Consider the following 23,924-nt stretch of genomic DNA (forward strand, 5'->3'; position numbering starts at 1 on the left):
GATTTTGCTGGAATAATTTTCAGTGCCGTGTCGCGTTTGCAATGCACTGGAGGGATGAAAACCGTGGAAACCCCCCAATAGTGACCCCATTTTGGAAACTACACCCCTCAAGGAATTTTTTTTAGCGGTAAAGTTAGCATTTTGACCCCACAGTTGTTTTGCTGAATTCATTGGAATTAGTCTGTAAAGGTAAAAAATCTACTTTTTTTTCTGTAAGAACTTAGACATTTTTCATTTTTACAAGGAATAAAGGAGAAAAAGCACCCCAACATTTGTAAAACAAGTTCTCCTGATTACGTAAATACCCCACATGTGGTAATAAACGGCTGTTTGGACCCACACCGGGGCTTAGAAGGGAAGGAGCGCTATTTGGCTTTTGGAGCACAAATTTAGCTGGAATAGATTTTAGGTGTCGAATTTGCAAAGCCACTGAGAGACCGAAACAGTGGAAGCCCCCCAAAAGTAACCCCATTTGGGAAACTACAATATTCTAAGAGCCATAACTTTTTTTTATTTTTCCATCAAGAAAGCAGTGTGAGGGCTTGTTTTTTTGTATAACGAACTGTAGTTTCGATCAGTACCATTTTTAGGTACATGCGACTTTTTGATCTCTTTTTATTCCATTTTTTTGGGAGGTGAAGTGACCAAGAAATAGTGATTATCGTATAGTTTATTATTTTTTTTTATGGTGTTACTTTTGTGGATACCAATTATGTATAGTTTACTTGTTTATTATTTTTTTTAAAGAATAAAAAGGACTGATAAAGGAAAAAAGGGGATTTTTACTTTTAAACGTTTTTTTTTTTTTAACGTCCCACTAGGGGGCTTGAAGGCAGGAGGCCCTGATCGCAATTCAAATGCACTGCACTACATGCGTAGTGCAGTGTATTAGAGCTGTCAGAAACTCGCTGACAGCAAGCATAGTGGGTCCTGACTTTGTCAGGACCCACTAGGCTTCCGTAGATGGCATAGCCGGAAGCCATTGTTAGGCCTCCGGTTGCCATAGCAACCAGCGCTGCCGCTATCATGTAGCGGGTCGACGATGGTGGTTTAACCGCTAAGAAGCAGCAATCGCTTCTAAGGGGTTAATCAGTGGGGACACCACGATTATGTGGTATACATGGGATAGTAAGGAAGGGTATTGAGTTAGTTTCCCAGAACCTGCATGCAGAAGCCATTATCTTGGAAAGCATGGACTCAAAGACGCTACCTTGCTTTGGGAAAGTCTGGAATGTCACCCAAGGCATGTGCAAGGACCTGATGCATTCAGGGAATGCCACATCATAGGTGTGTGTGTTGGGGGGGGAGGGGGGGGGTGTTACAATTTAAGTGTTTTTCGAAATGCAAACACTGGGCAGACAGGGGAAGACTGCTATTATAACCGCCATTAATACTGATGTAGAAAACAGTCATGGTCTTTGATCTCAACTAACCACACTCAAGAGAGGAGAATGACACTTGGGCAAAAACTGAACCTCCTGAAATAAATAGGTGACCCCTTGGAATATAAAATATTCAGCCCTAAGGCTGGCTTAACAGACCATTGGCAATGTATACTGCTGTTCTGGAAAATGGCTCCCAATAGGCATCCTCTTGAGAAAATAGCGCAGGCATCCGTAGTCTGTGGTGTTTTCGCAGAGAATACTCCCACCGTTCAGGGTGCGCCGAAGTTCCAGCCTGGCCAACAGACCTGACGGAATCTCATGATCACCAGGGGAATTGGCATGCATGGCTGAACTGCAGCCTAGTGCTGGAACAAGCCGGAGACTCTGGTAAGGAACTGGCAGGCTGTGCTGATGGGTCGAGCGGCACATCATGGCGCTCATTCCCTCACCGTTGGTAGAAGAGCAGCGCTGCAAGCAAAAACATATATGCGGCATTTCCCAAAGTACCAATTCCCCTCCCATCTACAATAAAGGCAGGCCCGTGCAAGATATAGAGTATCCTGTAAGGGTGGGAGATTCACATTAGGGAGTGTCCCCAGCCCCAGTGAAAACGAGGTGAAGTTATTTCCCCTTGTCTGTAAGGTCTCCCCTTCTAAAATAAAAAGTATTGTGTCTAGATAGGATCTCCAAAGGATGACCGGTAGGGGGATACAAGGTTGGAGAGGATGTGCGCAGTCACCTTTTTAGTAACCACGCATTAATAATTTATTACTGGCACTCAATCTGCGGATGCAGAAAATTAGGTTAGGTGACCAGCGGTGAGGGATATACAGTGCCCGGAGGACTGTCTGGTAACCCGGCAGCTGAAGGGGTGAACTAGGCTGTGAACAGGCTGACAACCCAACTCCACCCACATGCCCCTGGGAGGAACCAAGACTTTTCAAACCAAGTGTCTGCCTCCTAGCGGCAAGGGCCTATACCCATGGTGCTGTGTCCCCCAATGAGAACAAAAATTATATTTTCAACACGTAGTTTTAGTTAAAAAATTTTTTTATTTCAGATGTCTATTACACAATTTCTCCCGCATACAGAAATACCCCATAAGTGGTTGTAAACTGCAGTTTTAGCGCTTCGCACTGCTATGAAGAAAAAGCAGCCTCATTTGGAGCGCAGATTTTGCTGGATTGGTTTTGGGTTCTATGTCGCATTTGCAGAGCCCCTGAGGTACCAATACAATGGAAACCTCTGAGAAGCTACCCCATTTTAAAAATACCACCCCTCAAGGCATTCATCTAGGTGTGTAGTGAACATTTTGACCCACAGGTGTTTCATAGGTTATTAGAATAAGGCTGTGAAAATAAAAATATTTTTTCCAATAATACATAGCATTGCCAAAACTATTTTTAGCTTTAAAAGAGGTAATAGGAGCAAAAACACAGGTGTTTTCTAGAAATGAGTGCAAGTGAACGTTGTAGAGTGAAAATGGCAATTTTGTCCACAAATTTGCCATTTTAGAGCCCAATCGTTATTAGATTAGAGCTAGCTCCGATCCCGTCTGTGTATCCACTTAGATGCCAGTCATAAGCGAATGCTAAGTGGTTAGAACCCCACTGCAAGGGTTGTAGGGTGTCATAGGTTGCTATGGAAACCAGAGGCCTAACAATGGTCTGACATCTACTGTAGCCTGATCTACATGGCCTAATAGGCTGCCTGTCCGTGTAAAATGAAAAGGCATACTACACTACATACGTACTGCAGTGTATTATAGCAGACATCAGGAAGTTGTATCTTCTAATAACAACGTACAAATATATGAATGGAAAGTAAAGAGACCTTTCTAATAATCTTTTTACACCTAGGCCTGTAACAATGGCAAGGGGGGCATCCTCTTCATCTAGAGAAAAAATGGTTTCACCATTATTAGAAACAGGGATTCTTTACCGTGAGAGCAGTGAGACTATGGAACTCTCTGCCACAGGATGTTGTGATGGTTAATTCTTTGAACAAGTTCAAGGCCCTTGATGGCTTTCTTGAAAAATATAAATATTAGAAGTTATAACTACTAGATTCTGGAGATGAGACGTTGATCCAGGGATTTATTCGGATTGCCATATTTGGAGTCGGGGAGGAAGTTTTCCCCCATTAAGGCAATTGGCATCCACCTCATGGGGGCTTTGCCTTCCTCTGGATCAACCCGGTAGAATTATAGGTTGGACTTGATATACCTGTGTCTTTTTTTTGTAAATTCTTTATTTGCTTTTTCAAACAAGGAACATATCAAGCGAGGGAACAAAAAAAAAAAAACGGGGGGAAGGGACATTGGCACATAGGCCCAAGATATTGCATCATCCAATTTACAAAATCCTATATGCGACATTAGGGACAGAGGAGGGGTAAGGACCGGGGAGAAAACCGGTGTCTTTTTTCAACCTTAACGACTATGTAACTGGATTTTGAAGACCTTATTCAAACAGAAAGTTCCAGAATAAAGGACACTGAACATTTAAAATGATTAAAATACTTAGAATAGCAATGATAAGCTTACAGCAATCAATTAAAAGAGCCTACCTAGTAATTCATCTACTTGGCATTCATGTTTTTCCATAAAATTAAATTTTTAACCACAAATTATTAAATTGAGAATTCATTGTACCATGTTGCATTAGTCATGATTATTTATCTGCAGAGGCATAATAGATGCTTACCTTCTGAGCCAGTTCTGTAAATATAAACGTCAAGATTGAGAGCAGTTTGCCTGTAGCTCTGTGCGTTGCCAATGACACAGTTAGGTAAAACAGGAGAAGGTCCGAATACGAGGATAGCATTGGTAATAGTCGGACAAGCAAGCCACAGCACTGGTTGAAAAACTGAAAAACAGGAGGAAACTTGTTACAAAATACTGTAAGCCCTGATCAAGTAATCATTTTAACAGAGTATGTTGAAACGTAAATTTGCATACAGAAGTGACAGACTAAAACCTACCACGTGCTTATCCTTTATGCACTCTTCCCCATAGCTTTTAAGCCGCTCAAGCAGTTCAGAAACAGCGGATATTATAGTCTGCACATCCAAAGCCTTCAAATCATGGCAGATATCTTCAGTCAGCAATGTAGTAATGAGGCCTTCCTGAAGACTTTCCTCTTTATAGTCCTCAACTGGAAGAAAAATGGAACACAAATGGTTACACCACTAAAAAACAGATTATCACAAAATAGCTGAACCTATTACAAATAATGAAGGGGTTGTGACGAACAAGCACACTAAACTGAAAGTTTACCATTTGAAGGCGATTCACCTTCAAACACCATGTTACAGTATATACACAGTGATTCAAAAAGGATGGTGCGAAAGTACAGGCCTGTAGTTAAAGGAACATCAGTGGTAAATGACCAGTGACTGAAAATCATAGCAACCAATCACAGCACAACTTTCAGTTTCAAGAGCCAAATTTGAATTGTGCTTACATAGTGTGACATAAGATGGCGACACCGAAGTAGGAAAAAGCTTTTTACGTGTTGGAATTTGCAAGAATGGGGTCTGTTGTGACAGTACAGCGAAATTTTCAGAATAAATTAGGTACACGTGCTCCACATAGAAACTGCATTTTGCGTTAAGTGAAGCAATTCGAAATAACTGGGTGTTTATGTCATGGGAACAGCCTGAACCGCCCAAAGATTTCAGGGGAGACCATGAACGGGATTCGAGCCGTATACGAGTGTAGTCCTAGAAAGTCTACCAGGCTGACTAGTATGGAACTACAGGTCCCACAAATGTCTGTATTGTAAGCCATACAGATTACATCCACTTCAGGAGCTGAAACCAGACGACAAACCCGAAACGCCGTGACTTTTGCATTGACTTGCAGGGCCGATTGGAAGAGGAGAAATTCGCTGACATTGCTGGTGTTCAGCGAAGAGGATACCTTTCACCTCCGTGGGAAGGTCAATCATCACCACAACATCAGAATTTGGGGCTCAGAAAAACCATGTGCCCTTAACGAGCACATGAGGGACTCACCCAAAGTAAACGTGTTCTGTGCAATGAGCAGGCGCAAAGTCTACGGTCCCTTTTTCGCAGAGGGTACTGTCACTGGCAACTCTTACCTGGACATGTTAAAGGAATGGCTTATACCACAGATAGAGGAAGATCTGCCAAACGTAGTAAACGTAGTCTATCAGAATGATAGACATGTTAATAATATGCAAATGGTAAAATAAGTATATATTCCAATCATCTTGATTTATTCAGTATAGAGTATGAGCGCCACACTCAGAAATACACGCACTTACATGCCTTGGCATGCTATCAATGAGGTTAGCTGGACATCTGGCACAAAGCCCAATGTCGTGCAATCACCTTCTGATGGATTGTGTCGAAACTGGTTGCCGTCTTATACTTGGGATATGATTTCCAATTTCACTTGCAGTACAGAATGGATCGCTACGCACTATTCTTCCAAATCAGACGATCTGTCCGTGAAAAGATTCGCCCCCACGCACCTCTTACTGTCATTCCCGTTCATTGTTGCTCTCCCTACTTCAAGGACACGCAACGTTGAACAGTGCTGACAGCTCAGCCTAGGTGCGTAATGATCTGCCGAAGTAATAAACCACGGTCTCAGTTTAAGGATTCTGTTCCTATCAGTTTGCGACAAGTGGCGATAAATGTACGTCGATGAACAGGAGGCTTCGCACAATCATCCCACACCACTTGATTCTAGGATTCATGTGGCTAAAAAAAAACTGCTCTGAATCTGGCTTTTATGCCCCTTCCACATGCCACCGACTGGAGCTAGGTGATTGAAAATGTGATCATTTGCAGATCTTAGCGACACCTGCAACTTTTTGGATTTGCACAACCTTATGGCTTGCCTGCTTTTACTGGAAAACGTGGACTTTTGGAGTACTCACCGTAACGTAAAATACTATTCTTGTCCAGTCCATTTGGGGGGACAGACCGTGGATATATGCTGTTGCTACTAAGAGGAGTGACACTAAACATAAAAAAGTGTTGGCCTCTTCTACAGGCACTGAGCTAATGCAGTCTGTACAGAAGCAACAAGAGTAACAATATCAGAACTAGAAAATAAGTAGTGTCCAATTGTCCACTGTAAAAACTAGGGAAAAACCGGTGGCAATGAGCCTACACAAATACTGCAAAAAGACAAGGCTAGTACCACCCTGAAAACAGAGAGCAGTGACTGCCTCTGGTTACCTAGGTTTTGCTAGATATGCCTGCAGGGTCGGAGCCTGAGGGAAGAGAGGATGCCTAAGGGCAGATCCTACCCATTTTCAGAGAGTTAGGTGCGATCCTAGCAGGGCCGGCCTTAGGGGTGTGCGACCCGTGCCATTGCACAGGGCGCAACACTCCAGCAGGTGGAAGGGGACGCTGCGCTGGCTCCCTTCCCGTGCTTGTTTCAGAAGCGCCTGGGCCCGCCGACTCAGCAGTCGCCTTTCCGCCAGGGCGCTTCTTCACTCAGTGGCGTCGCTACCGCTGTAGCAGCCATAGTGGCTGCCAGCTGAAAACGGGCATGAGGGCACCCGTCCCCATGGGCGAAGGCGCTGCCAGCGGCTGCTACTACAGCGGTAGCGACGTCACTATAGCAGAGCAGAGAGGTATCTCCCTGCTTTATCATCTACTAGCGCCACTGTAGCTCCCTGAAGGAGTGGAATCCCCCTGTGTCCGGGGATGCCGCTCCTGGACAGAGCGCTTGATGTCCCTGTCCATATACGGACAGAGACATCAAGCTGAGCGCTCCAGTAGTGGAATCCCCAGCCACAGGGGGATTCCGCTCCTTTAGGGAGCTACAGTGGCACTATCTACAGGAAGGGGGGTGCTCTCTACAAGGGGGCTGTGCGGCAGCACCTACCAGGGGGCTGTGCGGCAGCACCTACCAGGGGGCTGTGCGGCAGCACCTACCAGGGGGCTGAGAGTGGCGGGCTGATGGTCATTGTACTGTGAGTGGCGGGCTGATGGTCATTGTACTGTGAGTGGCGGGCTGATGGTCATTGTACTGTGAGTGGCGGGCTGATGGTCATTGTACTGTGAGTGGCGGGCTGATGGTCATTGTACTGTGAGTGGCGGGCTGATGGTCATTGTACTGTGAGTGGCGGGCTGATGGTCATTGTACTGTGAGTGGCGGGCTGATGGTCATTGTACTGTGAGTGGCGGGCTGATGGTCATTGTACTGTGAGTGGCGGGCTGACGGTCATTGTACTGTGAGTGGCGGGCTGACGGTCATTGTACTGTGAGTGGCGGGCTGACGGTCATTGTACTGTGAGTGGCGGGCTGACGGTCATTGTACTGTGAGTGGCGGGCTGATGGTCATTGTACTGTGAGTGGCGGGCTGATGGTCATTGTACTGTGAGTGGCGGGCTGATGGTCATTGTACTGTGAGTGGCGGGCTGATGGTCATTGTACTGTGAGTGGCGGGCTGATGGTCATTGTACTGTGAGTGGCGGGCTGATGGTCATTGTACTGTGAGTGGCGGGCTGATGGTCATTGTACTGTGAGTGGCGGGCTGATGGTCATTGTACTGTGAGTGGCGGGCTGATGGTCATTGTACTGTGAGTGGCGGGCTGATGGTCATTGTACTGTGAGTGGCGGGCTGATGGTCATTGTACTGTGAGTGGCGGGCTGATGGTCATTGTACTGTGAGTGGCGGGCTGATGGTCATTGTACTGTGAGTGGCGGGCTGATGGTCATTGTACTGTGAGTGGCGGGCTGATGGTCATTGTACTGTGAGTGGCGGGCTGATGGTCATTGTACTGTGAGTGGCGGGCTGATGGTCATTGTACTGTGAGTGGCGGGCTGATGGTCATTGTACTGTGAGTGGCGGGCTGATGGTCATTGTATTGTGAGTGGCGGGCTGATGGTCAAGATGCAGGAGAATAGCGCAAAAAATGGCAGCCGGGATCAGAAAAAAATTGGCCTTGAGAAGAAAGCTCAAGTGACGTGTTAATTGTGCCTCTCTAATGAGCCCCACAGGAAGCGCCCAATATTAAGTGTGTGTCTGCGCTGTGCATAGGAGATGAGCCAAAAATACACCAGACGCATAATATGCCCGCTTTTTGCACCTGGGGAAAAAGGGCGAAACACAGGATTTTGTATACAATCGCCCCTTAGAGTCCAACCAGCTTCACTCCTAAAGGCAATGGACCAGCAGGTACGCCACCCTCTGTGTGCCATCTGTAGGTGAGGCGGGACACGTTGTGGAAAGCAAAAGGGGCGACCATTAGGCTGGTTGATGGCAGAGGAGATTGCCCTCTTGTCCTCATTATGGCAGTGGGAAAACGGCACAGTGAGGTAGAAACCGAACGCGCGCCAGAAAAGGGGGAAAACGGGGACAGTGTCGCACGTTTCCCCAAAAACAAGAGAGAAAAAGAACGGGTGTCTGCCTCATATGGACACCAAGCTAAGACTGCGTTAGCATGTAGGAGGGCCCAACACTATTTTATTCTTAATGTCACACCTCCTAGGAAGAATAGAATATAGCCACGGTCTGTGTCCCCAATAAGACGAATGAGAAAAATGAATAAACTTATTGACAAAGACATTCTTAACAGCTTAGAAGAGCTACCCTAATGAACCTTGAGAATATATTTCCCCTGTATCAGACTACTGTAGTTTCTTGTATACAGGCAATGGAAGAGGTTTATCAATGTTGTCGTAACATACATTTAACAACATGGTGCAATATTTATTACAATTTTGCACGAGGAATGATAAGACTGTTAGAGACTTCTTTTCCTTACGGCTGACATGGCATACATTACACTCCAAAAAATTTTGATAATAAATGCTGCTTTTCAGTCATAACTTTTGTGCACTTTACGACTCCGCTTAGCCACACCTTTTCTAGACATTTTTAAAAACAGTTGAGGAAAGTGAAAAAGTGAGTTAAAACATAAATTATTCAGCATATGCCATGTACTATTATGGAGCAATTTATGCCAAAATCCGGGCGCGTTTAGTTGATTTCTCCTAACACAAAAAAAATCTAAAAATGGAACCAGCTTGGAATGCTGGTAGATTACAGTCCTATAGCCTACAGAATTGTGAATGCAGATCTAGACTGTAACATATGCTGCAACTCGCGATAAAACAAGTAATAAAAGCATTCAAATAGCTACAATTTATTTAATCTGTAAAATCATGTTCAAAGGTGAGTATATGCTTTAATAATCTATGATGTAAAGACATTAGGAAGCTAGTTTTGGAGTTTTTACCTTCACCCTCTGTTATCACAGGTTCAAGTGTTTTCTTCTGCTCACTCTTTTCTACAAGTTTCTGAATGGCATATAAAATGCTCTTGATGGCAGCTTCCACATGATCCGAGAAATCTTTCACATATTTTTCGTCTGACTCTTGGTTCCCTTTTGATAAATACAAAATAAGAATTACAGGCAAAACCTAAGAAATGACAATAGTAAAGATAAACTAAATCATCAAACCATTACATTTATTAGGATTCCGTGCTCATAACATTGGATTGAAAAGTACTTGCAGTAAAAGACCAGATGTAGCCAGTTAAACTCTTGATCTGCAATCTAAAAGGGAATGTCCTCACAAAGCCTAATCCCTCTAGGCTGCCAGGGACAAGAATGACCATATTCCTACTGGGTGGCAAAGCACATCATTGATCCTACCACAAATTCAGGGGCATGGAAAGCAATAATTCCACTTTATAGGCACCAGGGACAGGCTTAATACGATTGGGCCACCAAGTACATCGACAGTACTTTGACACCGATAATCAACAAGGACGGAATGGTTATGTGAGAAGGGACACAGAATTATCACCACTGGACCAGCACAAACTATCAGTCACCCAGAGATATGAAGCTAATTAAACAAGGAATATGGGTAATAATTTAACCAGACAAATGAAGACAAAAAAAATCAAACGTCTCCATTAACCGTAAATTCAATAGAACGATAAACAAAATGGCTACGGAAAAGGTATGTACAAGGTACATTTGAAGTTTTTTTTTACTAGGCCTTTAGAGCTCTCCACAGCAGGCCACCAAAAGCAACGTTTCAACTGAACAAGCAGTTACAGAATTTTACAGCAGGTCACGATTGACGAGTGTTGCAAATGTTTACAGGTCTTCAAATAAACATGTTGTAATATAGTTCAGCATAAATTCATGATGGCTTTTGTGATACTGATATAGCGTATCTTGTTAATTGGTAAATATGCTTTTCCAATATGTTTAATATAGGAGAAAAGACAAAGGGCTTCCATGCTTATATGATAGAAGGGCAGGTATGACAGAAGAAACGCTCTATAAAAGTTTTATTTCTGTAGATAAAACGACAAGCCCCTCACTTATTCTCAACGTAAAGATCTAGGTATTTACAAATAATGGATAATACACCATTTAGGTTAATCTAATCTACAATAGGTGGTTCTTACGCTTTGCTCTTCCAATTGCCTGCAGACGGGATTTCCACAAAGTGAACTCTCTGACCGCTACACGAATTTCTTCTCTCATGTAGTGGATACTCTTTAGAAAAGCCATGTGCTGTGCAGCCTCTTTTACTTCGGTCTCAGGGAGGACAAATAGCAACTCTACCTCTCTTAAGTCAAGAGCTATCTGTTGCATGGTATCTAGTGCTGAAGAGCAGGCCTCAAAATTTTTCCTAAAGAAAAGAAAAAATGAAAGTGATAGCTGTATACCTGTACTCAATTAGTAAAAGGTTTAAATGGTACTTCCACCTTTGGACAGCCTTTACAGAATCTAAAAAGAGAAAGTGCTCAACAGAAATTCCAGAATACATTGTTATTAAAAAAATTGAAGAGGGAATTTGAACTAAATCACAGACTATAGGATGCGGTTTCAAGAGTACAGAAAAATATATTATATGCACCCATTGCTTGTTTGGTGATAATAAATAAAAATATAATTTAAAAAAAACAAAAAATAAAAGCCAAAAAAAGTGTGCAGCAAAGATTTAAATAATCTGAAATCCCACAAGCCGACACACTGTTTGGGTATTTTCACACGCCTTATTTTCGGGCAGTAAACGGCTGAAAAGTCGGAAGAAAAACGCGTCCAAACATCTGCCCATTGATTTAAATGGGAAAAATCAGCGTTCTGTTCCGATGGGCGTTTTTTTTATGCAGTAGTTTTGAAAAACAGTATATCACTTCTTGATCCGTTTTTGATTGACTCTATAGAAAAACCGCTCAAAAAACATTCGTAAAAAACGCGAGTTTGCCTAAAAAAACTTCTGAAAATAAGGAGCAGTTTTCCCTTGAAAACAGCTCAGTATTATCAGACATTTTTTGTTAAGCGTGTGATACCTTTATGATCATCTTGCAATATATTAGGGGGGGGGGGGGTAGAAATGCCCTTATATAGTATATTCTGTAGAAAACATCCTATGGGGAATATAATTGGGGAATAACAAGATATTATAATCAATTAAGATGTAGCGTTTATACTTTATAAAACAGAATACTGGTCTGAAATGGATTTGAGTTTCTAATTCAGTTCCTTTTATACAAGTGAATTCTATTGACTGCTCCGGCAGGATAACTATTGGGAACCTGAAACTCCCTGCTGTCTCAAAGGTTATCATAAGTTTGACATCTAAAGCTGAAGAAGGTGTGGCAAAACAACATACATTAGGATGTATTCACACACAGCAGATTTAGTTGCAGAAATGTCTGTGGCTAAAAATCAGTTCCATTCATCTGCATGGGGTTGTTTCTGCAAATTCCATTCATAGAAATGAAACAGATTTTCAGTCCCTGAAATTTCTGCAAAAAAATTGTGTATTGCTGGAATTTTGTGATGCGGTTTTTGGCTGTACGGGTAGCGCAGGATAAGCACATGGCTTCAATCTGTTTCACCTGTACAAGCGGTTTGGCCAAAAACTGCATTGTCAAACAGCAGAAATTTGTGAAAAATCTGTGTGCAGTTTTGCCTACTACTACTACTACTACTACTCTGATCAAGTTAGGGAATTGCTGCTTTATTCCTAAAATGACCTTTAATAACAGGATCCAAAGTGGAGCTTCCCCTTTCCACAGGCCCTGTCTCAAGAAGGTTCTGATTTTATAGTAATGACATTGACATTACAAATTGTATTTTGTCATTTTTAAGGCAAATGTCTAAGTAAATCTCACCAAGAGTAAAATAAAGTCTCGCAAGACTGCAGTCGAATCATGTCCACAGCGGTTTTTGTGGCCTTAATATCTGTTAACATCTTGATTACTGTCGCATTCAGTTGTTGCCAATCACTGTCTGATCTGCGGATGGTGCATAGTTTTGGCAGCCAGTCTGCAGCGGCTGGAGAAGGAACATTCAGTGCTGCCATCCAAGGCTTGGCTTCTTCACAAGTCGTATGTCTTTCCTCATTATGTACAGGACAGCATTCCAGTAACCAGGACAATTGTTCCAGTACAACACTGCACTGCATTGCAAGATGCTGCAATCTATCAAGCCACTGCTGCACACCATCTTGCGGTGGAATTGCAATCTTGTACTCATTAGACAATTCCAGTCGAGAGTTGATCTCCTGCATACAGCTCAACAAATTTCTGTAACATATGTAAAACACACAGGGAGCTGAAGTGAATGACCAAATAAAAGCTTTGAGACAATTGCAAAGAAGGTTAAACGCCAGTTTTCTGGAGTACATTATGATAAATTTGTCGGGCTGAAGCGGCTACACCCCCTTCCCGAGGCTACATCCCTTTCCAAATCCAACTGCGCAGGTTAGGACACCAAGCCCTAACTGCATATCGGCATGCTGGTGGTTACGTCGCTCCAAAGCCTACTGACTGATTTCCTTCAAGTTGTGAGTTAGGGCCCCATGGCTCGGACTTTTTTCCCAGCACATCTGACTGATGCTTGATCAGATTGAGATCTGGGGAATTTGGAAGTTAAGTCAACTACGTAAACTCTGTCATGTTGCTCAAACCATTCCTGAACAATTATTGCAGTGTGGCAAAGTGCATTATCCTGGTGAAAGAGGCAACTGCCATTAGGGAAAACGGTTGCCATTAAGGAGTGTACTTGGTCTGCAACAATGTTTAGGTAGGTGCTACATGTCAAAGTCACATCCACATGAATACCAGGACCCAAGTTTTCCCAGGAGAACATTGCTCAATACATCAAACTGCTTCCGCCAGCTTGCCTTCTTCCCATAGTGCATCCTGGTGCCATCTGTTCTCTAGTCAAGTGACACAAAAATACTCCAGTTCTGACCACCGTTTGTTATTCCTCTGACCACATTAGGTAAGTAGTAACCACTACATACTGGTAACATCCCACAAGACCTGCTGTTTTGGAGATGTTCTGAACCATCATAAAGCCATCACAAACCTTCCCATGTCAAAGTTGCTCTAAGGCCCCATGCACACGAACGTAAAAACGCCCATAATTACGGCACGTTTTTACGGGCCCATGGACTTCTATTGGCCACGGGTACCTCCCCATATGCTTACGGGAAGGTGCCCGTGCCGTTGAAAAATATAGAACATGTCCTATTTCAGGTGACTACGTGTGTTCACCCGTAATTACGGGAGCGTTGCTAGGCGACGTCAGTAAATAGTCACTGTCCAGGGTGCTGAAAGAGTTAAACGATCGGCAGTAACTCTTTCAGCACCCTGGACAGAAACTACCGATCACGATATAGATCAACCTGTAAAAAAAATAAAAAAATAAATAAAATAAAATAAAAAAAAGACGTTCATACTTACCCAGAACTCCATGCTTCTTCCTCCGGTCTGGCCTCCCGGGATGATGTTTCAGCCCATGTGACCGCTGCAGCCAATCACAGGCCAATCACAGGCTGCAGCGGTCACATGGACTGCCGCGTCATCCAGGGAGGTCGGGCTGGATGTCGAGAGGGACGCGTCACCAAGGCAACAGCCGGGTAAGTATGAATTTATTTTACTTTTTCTGCGGAAAGGGCTGCCCCTGCTCTCTATCCTACAGTGATAGAGAGAAGGGCTGCCGCTTACTGCAGTGTAATTTTGCAGCGAAAACGTGCCCGTAAATACCAGTGCAATACGGGTCGAATGCGTGTGACCGAGGACCCGTATTTACGCCAGTATTTAGGGGAGGACAAAAATACGTTCGTGTTCATGAGGCCGTAGGGTGCAGTCACACCCGATAGATTTTGTTGCAAGAATTTCCCATTTCTAAATGAAACTACAGAAATCCTTAACGGCTTGCCCATTTTCCCTGCTTTTAACACATCAACTTCCAGAGCTGACTGTTGACCCTCTGCCTAATACAGTGAAGGAAATCAGTATTTGATCCCTTGCTGATTTTGTAAGTTTGCCCACTGTCAAAGACATGAACAGTCTAGAATTTTTAGGCTCGGTTAATTTTACCAGTGAGAGATAGATTATATTAAAAAAAAAAAAAAGAAAATCATATAGTCAAAATTATATATATTTATTTGCATTGTGCACAGAGAAATAAGTATTTGATCCCTTTGGCAAACAAGACTTAATACCTGGTGGCAAAACCCTTGTTGGCAAGCACAGCAGTCAGACCTTTTTTGTAGTTGATGATGAGGTTTGCACACATGTTAGATGGAATTTTGGCCCACTCCTCTTTGCAGATCATCTGTAAATCATTAAGATTTCGAGGCTGTCGCTTGGCAACTCGGATCTTCAGCTCCCTCCATAAGTTTTCGATGGGATTAAGGTCTGGAGACTGGCTAGGCCACTCCATGACCTTAATGTGCTTCTTTTTGAGCCACTCCTTTGTTGCCTTGGCTGTATGTTTCGGGTCATTGTCGTGCTGGAAGACCCAGCCACGAGCCATTTTTAATGTCCTGGTGGAGGGAAGGAGGTTGTCACTCAGAATTTGACGGTACATGGCTCCATCCATTCTCCCATTGATGCGGTGAAGTAGTCCTGTGCCCTTAGCAGAGAAACACCCCCAAAACAGAATGTTTCCACCTCCATGGTTGACAGTGGGGACGGTGTTCTTTGGGTCATAGGCAGCATTTCTCTTCCTCCAAACACGGCGAGTTGAGTTAATGCCAAAGAGCTCAATTTTAGTCTCATCTGACCACAGCACCTTCTCCCAATCACTTTCAGAATCATCCAGATGTTAATTTGCAAACGTCAGACGGGCCTGTACATGTGCCTTCTTGAGCAGGGGGACCTTGCGGGCACTGCAGGATTTTAATCCATTACGGCGTAATGTGTTACCAATGGTTTTCTTGGCGACTGTGGTCCCAGCTGCCTTGAGATCATTAACAAGTTCCCCCCGTGCAGTTTTCGGCTGAGCTCTCACCTTCCTCAGGATCAAGGATACCCCACGAGGTGAGATTTTGCATGGAGCCCCAGATCGATGTCGATTGACAGTCATTTTGTATGTCTTCCATTTTCTTACTATTGCACCAACAGTTGTCTCCTCCTCACCCAGCGTCTTACTTATGGTTTTGTAGCCCATTCCAGCCTTGTGCAGGTCTATGATCTTGTCCCTGACATCCTTAGAAAGCTCTTTGGTCTTGCCCATGTTGTAGAGGTTAGAGTCAGACTGATTCATTGAGTCTGTGGACAGGAGTCTTTTATACAGGTGACCATGTAAGACAGCTGTCTTTAATGCAGGCACCAATTTGATTTGGAGCGTGTAACTGGTCTGGAGGAGGCTGAACTCTTAATGGTTGGTAGGGGATCAAATACTTATTTCTCTGTGCACAATGCAAATAAACATATATAATTTTGACTATGTTTTTCTGTTTTTTTTCTTATATAATCTGTCTTTTACTGGTAAAATTAACCTAGCTTAAAAATTCTAGACTGTTCATGACTGACAGTGGGCAAACTTACAAAATCAGCAAGGGATCAAATACTTATTTCCTTCACTGTATATCCCACCCCATCACAGGGGCCATTGTAACCAGATAATAAATGTTATTCACTTCACCATAATTGGTCACAAAATTTTATTATTTTGCTTTAACTAAATCAAGTAAGAATGAAAACAAAAAATCTGGATATTACCGGAGAATTATCCACTGCTGTGAAACCGCAGTAAGCGAGCTTCTCTGCTTCACGAGGATCTTTAAAAGATGAGCGGAGAAACCCTTGCATCGCTCAATGTTCCCTAAGCCAAGTTCCTTAATAGAAAATAAGAGGCAGACTTCATGTAAAATTAATAAAGCAACACAAGTTCTTCATACATTTCTTAAAAAAAGTGAAGATAAAGTTCTAGGCTAAACTAAATCTCCATGTCAGAATTACTTAATGCCCTGATTTTGAATGTCTCTTAAAAACATAGACTGTGGACTCAAATTATCAGTGGGGACAGCACTATCTCTCTCTCTATCTATATCTCTCTCTATCCATCTCTCTCTCTATATATATATCTCTATATCTAGATTGCTTGAGAAAGGCCCCATGGAGTAGGGCTGAAACGTCACAAGTGGTGATTAAAGTGATCCTATGTTTCACTGAATTTTGAGTGCGGTCTTGTTTCTGGTCATGTGTCTGAAGAAATCTTGCATCCTATACTGAAGGAGCTGTCTCTCTCTCTCTCCCTCTCTATAATCTCCAAAAAGATGTCAGACGCATAGCCTCAATAGTGTGTGGGTGCAAGCCCGCCTGGGTCACAACCAAAAGAGCCAAAAAATCAGGCAGCACTCCAAGATATGAGCAAAAAAGTGGTGGTGCTTTATTGGCCCATAAGTAAGTGCACTTACTTATGGACCAATAAAGCACAACCACTTTTTTGCTCATATCTTGGAGTGCTGCCTGATTTTTTGGCTCTATCTATCTATCTATCTATCTATCTATATATATATGGACTCAGAGTCGTTGTTTACTTGGCTCACATGAAGTAAACACACTACACCCCCCCCCCTACTAAATTGCTACCCTTGCATAAGTTGGCCCATTTATTTCCGCTGCAAGGTGGACTATTGCTATAACTTGTAAGTCTCAATCCATTCCCTTTAAAACAACTATTTAATTCAGAGATATTCTGGATTTTTAACATATTGTTACGCTTTAGAAGATAAAGTCTTGAGATACAAGGCTATTTAGTCACAACTGCAGGACGCCTCCTAAACTGGACAGAGGTGGTTTCACCCGACATGGGGATTCTCTGGCTATTGGCGCTCATCTCTTCCAGACGCCCACGACCGTCTTATTTATTTTATGAAGCAATTTCCTTCCCTTGACTGTCCCTACTCAACCCCCCTTTATTCCCCCTTTTTTTTCCATCTTCGAAACTTTCTCAAGATAAAAGGTAATGTAATTGAAAAATAAAATGCCTCATACATGCTTCACTTCAAATGTCAACAGCTGTTTGGACATAAAGTAGCATTACCAGGTCATCATGAATTGGCAGAACTCGAACCAATAGAAACATTGCTAATATGTTAATCTTAGATCCATATAACGCAAACCATAATCCCTATTATGTAAAATCATAGATAGAAGTCTTCAGCCTCAAGGAATACACACATTTACCACAATTTATACAATGTACACACCGAAAATCCAACAGTAACCCTCACCTTGACAGGATTCAGCAGTGCAGTCTCCAGTCTAGCATTACGAGCAAGAGACCTGTAGAAATACTTCTGACAACCATCCCAAGTTGTAGTGATTTCTGCAAGTAGCCTGAAAAGCATTTTCATGTTAGTCAGTCTCCGTCTTCTGGACAATGCATGTTTTTTTTCGTTACATTTTTGCAGCTTATATCATAGACCCACAAATAAGGTGATAAAACATAGAATTATCCAATTATTTTAGAAAAACTGTTTATATTTAATAGCATGCATACAGCACATTTATGATTAATGCAAATTAAATACATTCAAGTATGCCGTATTCATATAACAACAGAATAGCATACAGATATTTTAGTGACACACTACAATGGCAAATGTATTTGTTTTGCTTAACAGAGGAAATACTAGTAGTCAAAAAAGTTCCCTATTTTATTCCCAACCATATGTTGCTCGTAGCTGGATATAACTGATATCATGTAGTTTGATAATTTGTCACTAGATGACAGAAAACTCTGAACGCATGTGTTGTTGATACAGACAGTATAGGCACGGCAACCATGCAGTGTAAATGAGCGAAAAAAAAGGTCCAATCTGTAAATTGTTTTAGTGTAGGCGATGGCCCTGATGTAATAATAAACTGAAGAAGACTGTTCATCACAAGAGGCTAGAATTGCTTTCCAATAGTGTGATGCTTTTGCAGGACACTGCGAATCTCTTGGGAAGGTAGGACTAGAAAATATTAATTCAACAGTCCTTACATAGCAGCGGCTTATGCTTTCAGTTATATGTCAGTAAAAATAAAATAAAAAAAAAAGTAAGAAAATAGCTGTGAGCAAGATAAATCTTTTCACTAGAAGGAATTTAAAAACCTTTGTTTACGGCTTAGGCTTCGTTCACAACTGCGTTCAGGGTATTCTGTGGTCATAGAAGCAAAACAACGGAAAATCAGAGCCATCATATGACTGAAAGTGTCCGACGGAACCCATTAACTTTAAAGGCTATGTAAACCTTTGAACGCTTTTTTTTTTGCTTTTTTTTAAATGCATCATTTTAAGCAACTTCGTAATTGGTTTTTATGAAAAATTGAAATTGCAACACCAAGAAGGGCAAGCCGTAAGCTTGTGCAAATGGAAGGAAGTAGCAGGTGTTGCTAAAATCTGCAAATTATCACATTTTCTATCAAATTTTCAAGCACCTAGCACCAATCTGTGGCATGTTGGAGGGGAACAAAACCCAGAGTGAAAGCAAAGTTATTTTTAGCCACACGAAGTCTCAAAAATCAGATCAAGTGGTGTGGGATGATTGTGTGATGCCTCCTGTTAGCCGACGTGCCATTTATCCCCCACTTGTCACAAACTGAGAGAAACACAATTCTTGAACTGAGAGACCTTGGTTGATCACTCCAGCAAATCGCGTGTTCAACATTGTTGTTGTCCTCCTAACCTCCAGGACACGCAAACGGGAATGGCAGCAGGTGGTGTGCGGAGGCGAACCTCTGCACAGACAGATCGTCTGATTGGAAGAATGGTGCGTAGTGATCCATTCTGGACTGCAAGAGAACTTGGACGTCACATCTCAAGCCTAGGGCGGGAACCTGAATTGTCGCAAACCACCAGAAGGCGTTTGCACGACATTGGGCGACGAGCCATACGTACAGCTACAGGTGTTCTATTGACTACACTTCACAGCTCTCAAAGGCTATCGTGCTGCACAGCTAGACTGAAAAAAAATGAATGGACGTCTATCCTCGTCAGCGAGGAGTACAGTTTTTGTCTCGGACGCAATAATAGCCGGAGATTAGTCTGGAGACATGGGCAACTCTATGAAGAGGTCTTCACAACGGAACGTCACACCGGTCCTACTCCCAGGATTATGGTCTGGGGTGGCATAATGCACGTTAGCCAGACACCTCTAGTCTTCATTTCAGGTACACTAACAGCTCGGCGTTACATGGATTTGGTCGCTGATCCAGTGCTACGGCCATTTCTCCAGTGTCCCAGAAGCCATTTTTCAACAGGTCGCATGTTGCTTGTGCTACTGTGAGCAGCCAGTGTGACCTAAATGTGCTACCATGGCGTGTAGCATCTCCAGACTTGACTCCCATCCAGGACATCTGGGGCGTCATTGGTCAGCAATTGCAAAGGGAGCTGCCTGCCACCAATCTTGATAATTTGCATGCCCAAGTGCATTCAGCCTGGCATAACATTCCTCTGACAACCAATAATAACCTCATTGAAAGCATGCCAAGGCGTTTAAAGAGGCTCTGTCACCAGATTAGAAGTGCCCTATTGCCTACATAATCTGATAGGCGCTGTAATGTAGATAACAGCAGTGGTTTTTATTTTGAATAAACCATCATTTTTAAGCAAGTTATGAGCAATTTTAGATTTATGCTTATTTGTTTCTTAATAGACAACTGGGCGTGTTCTTACTTTTTACCAAGTGGGCGTTGTACAGAGAAGTGTATGATGCTGACCAATCAGTGGCCAATCAGCCGCATACACTTCTCAATGCTCCAGCCCAGCTTCTTTAACTGCACAATCACACTGTGCCGTGGATCATGCTGGGCTGGAACAATGAGAACTGTAAGATGCTGATTGGTCCGCGTCATACACTTCTCTTCACAACACCCACTTGGTAAAAAGTAAAAACACGCCCAGTTGTCTATTAACCCCTTAAGGACGCAGCCTAGTTTGGGCCTTAAGGCTCAGAGCCCATTTTTCAAATCTGACATATTTCACTTTATGTGGTAATAACGTCGGAATGCTTAAACCTATCCAAGCGATTCTGAGATTGTTTTCTCGTGACACTTTGGGCTTCATGTTCGTGGTAAAATTTGGTCGATATATTCAGTCTTTATTTGTGAAAAATTGCAAAATTTAGAGAAAATTTACAAAAAATAGCATTTTTCAGAATTTAAATGCATCTGCTTGAAAAACAGACGGTTATACCACCCAAAATAGTTACTAGTTCACATTTCCCATATGTCTACTTTAGATTGGCATCGTTTTTTGAACATTATTTTATTTTTCTTGGACGTTACAAGGTTTAGAACATAAACAGCAATTTCTCATATTCTTAAGAAAATTTCAAAAGCCTTTTTTTGAAGGTGCCAGTTCAGTTCTGAAGTGGATTTGAGGGGCCTATGTATTAGAAACCCCCATAAAACACCCCATTTTAAAAACTAGACCCCTCAAAGTATTCAAAACAGCATATAGAAAGTTTTTTAACCCTTCAGGCATTTCACAGGAATTAAAGCAAAGTGGAAATGAAATTTGCAAATTTAATTTTTTCTGCTGAATTTCAATTTTATTCAATTTTTTTTTAGTAACAGAGAAGGTTTTACCAGAGAAACACTACTAAATATGTATTGTCCAGATTCTGCAGTTTTTAGAAATGTCCCACATGTGGCCCTACTGCGCTCGTGGACTAAAACACAAGCCCTAGAAGCAAAGAAGCACCTAGTGCATTTTGAGGCCTCTTTTTTATTAGAATATATTTTAGGCAGCATGCCAGGTTTGAAGAGGCGTTGAGGTATCAAAACAATGGAAACCCACCAGAAGTTACCCCATTTTGGAAATTACACCCCTCAAGGAATTAATTTATGGTTTTTGTTATCATTTTGACCGCACAGTTTTTTCACAGCACCTATTTGAATTGGGCTGTGAAATGAAAAAAATGATATTTTTTCCAATAAAATGTCATTTTTGATCAAATTTTCTTATTTTCACAGGGAACAACATACCCCATTTTGTTGCCCAATTTGTCCTTAGTGCGGCAATACCCCATTTGTGGTGATAAACTGCCGTTTGGGCCCATGGGAGGGCTCAGAAGGAAAGGAGCGCTATGTGTTTGTTGGAGTCCAGATTTTGCTGGATTGGTTTTCGGGTGCCATGTCGCATTTGCAGAGCCCCAGAGGTATCAAAGCAATGGAAACCCACCAGAAGTGACCCCATTTTGGAAACTACACCCCTCAAGGAATTCATTTATGGTTTTTGTTATCATTTTGACCGCACAGGTTTTTCACAGCACCTATTTGAATTGGGCTGTGAAATGAAAAAAATTATATTTTTTCCAATAAGATGTCATTTTTGATCAAAATTTCTTATTTTCACAGGGAACAACATACCCCATTTTGTTGCCCAATTTGTCCTTAGTGCGGCAATACCCCATTTGTGGTGATAAACTGCCGTTTGGGCCCATGGGAGGGCTCAGACGGAAAGGAACGCTATGTGTTTGTTGGAGTCCAGATTTTGCTGGATTGGTTTTCGGGTGCCATGTTGCATTTGCAGAGCCCCAGAGGTATCAAAGCAATGGAAACCCACCAGAAGTGACCCCATTTTGGAAACTACACCCCTCAAGGAATTCATTTATGGTTTTTGTTATCATTTTGACCGCACAGTTTTTTCACAGCACCTATTTGAATTGGGCTGTGAAATGAAAAAAATGATATTTTTTCCAATAAGATGTCATTTTTGATCAAAATTTCTTATTTTCACAAGGAACAACATACCCCATTTTGTTGCCCAATTTGTCCTTAGTGCGGCAATACCCCATTTGTGGTGATAAACTGCCCTTTGGGCCCATGGGAGGGCTCAGAAGGAAAGGACCACCATTTGGCCTACTGGAGCTTTTCTGGTGCTAAGTCATGTGTGCAGAAGCCCCTGAGGTACCAGTACAGTTGAAACCCCCGAGAAGTGACCCCATTTTAAAAACTACACCCCTTAAGACATTCATCTAGAGGTGTAGTGAGCATTTTGACCCCACAGGTACTGTGTAAAAGATAATGCGCAGCAGATGGTGCAGTGTGAGATTTGCAATTTTATATATGTATATGCCATTTCAGTGTCCAATATAGTGTGCCCAGCATGCGCCACCGGAGATATACACCCCTTAAATTGTAATGTGGGTTCTCCTGGGTACGACAATACCCTACATGTGGCTGTTATCAGCTGCCTGGGCATACGGCAGGGCTCAGAAGGGAAAGATGAGGGGGGTAAGCTGTGCGGAGTGCATCAGGGTAAATTAAAAATCAAGGGATGTATGATACATTTTAAAACAATCTTTTATACAGAGCCCTGGTTTTTCGGGACACGTGTCACATTGGTATATTGTGTTCTTCCTTATCCCCCTCTTATAGCAGACTCTGCACCTCTTTTGACTCTTTCCCTTTCCACCGGTTTGGGGACCTTCTCCTGGAAAGTGTTGCCCTGGTACGATGCGTGTGGCCTCGCTTCCAGAAGTACTGGGTGCCCCCCCTTCCTGGTCCCTAAAGATTAGATCTTGAAATTCCAGGAAAGTTCCCCTCTGGCCTGCACATCGACGTAGCACATACGCATTGTACAAAGCCATCTGTATGATGTGCCCGGCCAGCTTCTTATACCACACCGCATGGCGCTGTAGGGCTTCAGGACTTGATTTGACAAGTCCATCCCTCCCATGTACCTATTGTAGTCCAGGATGCAGTCTGGTTTGGGGGTGGCCTTTCCTTCATATATCCTAAACCTGTAGGTATACCCTGATGCACTCTCGCACAGCTTATACATCTTCACGCCATACCTTGCCCTCTTACCTGGCAGGTACTGGCGGAATTGAACCCTCCCTTTAAAATGTACCAGGGACTCATCAATAGAAAAACACTTCTCGGGGGTGTATGCTTGGGAAAACCGGGCACTGGAACGGTCTAATAGGGGTCTCCGTTTATACAAACGGTCAAAACTGGGGTCATCTCGGAGTGGGCACGGCTCATTATCAGTATAATGTAAGAAGCGAAGTATTGCCTCATTTATTTATTTTTTTAGGTTCCAGTTCATTTCTGAAGTTGCTTTGAGGGGCCCATATATTAGAAACCCCTATCAAACACCCCATTTTAGAAACTAGACCCCTCAAAGTATTCACAACAGCATTTAGAAAGTTTATGAACCCTTTAGGTGTTTCACAGAAATTTAGAGCAAAGTAGAGGTGAAATTTACTCTTTTTATACCATTTTTTTTATAACACAAAAGGATTTATCAGAGAAACACAAATTAATACTTATTGCCC

General features: G+C 42.6%; 1 protein-coding gene across 8 annotated transcripts in view; it reads right to left on the bottom strand.

The window, feature by feature from the left end:
• Window positions 1-23,924, bottom strand: part of MDN1 (midasin AAA ATPase 1) — a 314,285-nt gene that overhangs the window by 38,953 nt on the left and 251,408 nt on the right. For all 8 annotated transcript variants that reach the window (XM_075862158.1, XM_075862156.1, XM_075862153.1 and 5 more), the window contains exons 77-83: window positions 17,886-17,991; window positions 16,369-16,484; window positions 12,523-12,936; window positions 10,804-11,030; window positions 9,614-9,760; window positions 4,368-4,540; window positions 4,091-4,252 (exon numbers count right to left, since the gene is read on the bottom strand). In XM_075862158.1, the coding sequence (XP_075718273.1) occupies window positions 4,091-4,252; window positions 4,368-4,540; window positions 9,614-9,760; window positions 10,804-11,030; window positions 12,523-12,936; window positions 16,369-16,484; window positions 17,886-17,991 (1,345 nt within the window). The remainder of the gene's footprint in view (window positions 1-4,090; window positions 4,253-4,367; window positions 4,541-9,613; window positions 9,761-10,803; window positions 11,031-12,522; window positions 12,937-16,368; window positions 16,485-17,885; window positions 17,992-23,924) is intronic.

Source organism: Rhinoderma darwinii, chromosome 4 (assembly GCF_050947455.1).
Source record: "Rhinoderma darwinii isolate aRhiDar2 chromosome 4, aRhiDar2.hap1, whole genome shotgun sequence".
NCBI lineage: Eukaryota > Metazoa > Chordata > Amphibia > Anura > Rhinodermatidae > Rhinoderma > Rhinoderma darwinii.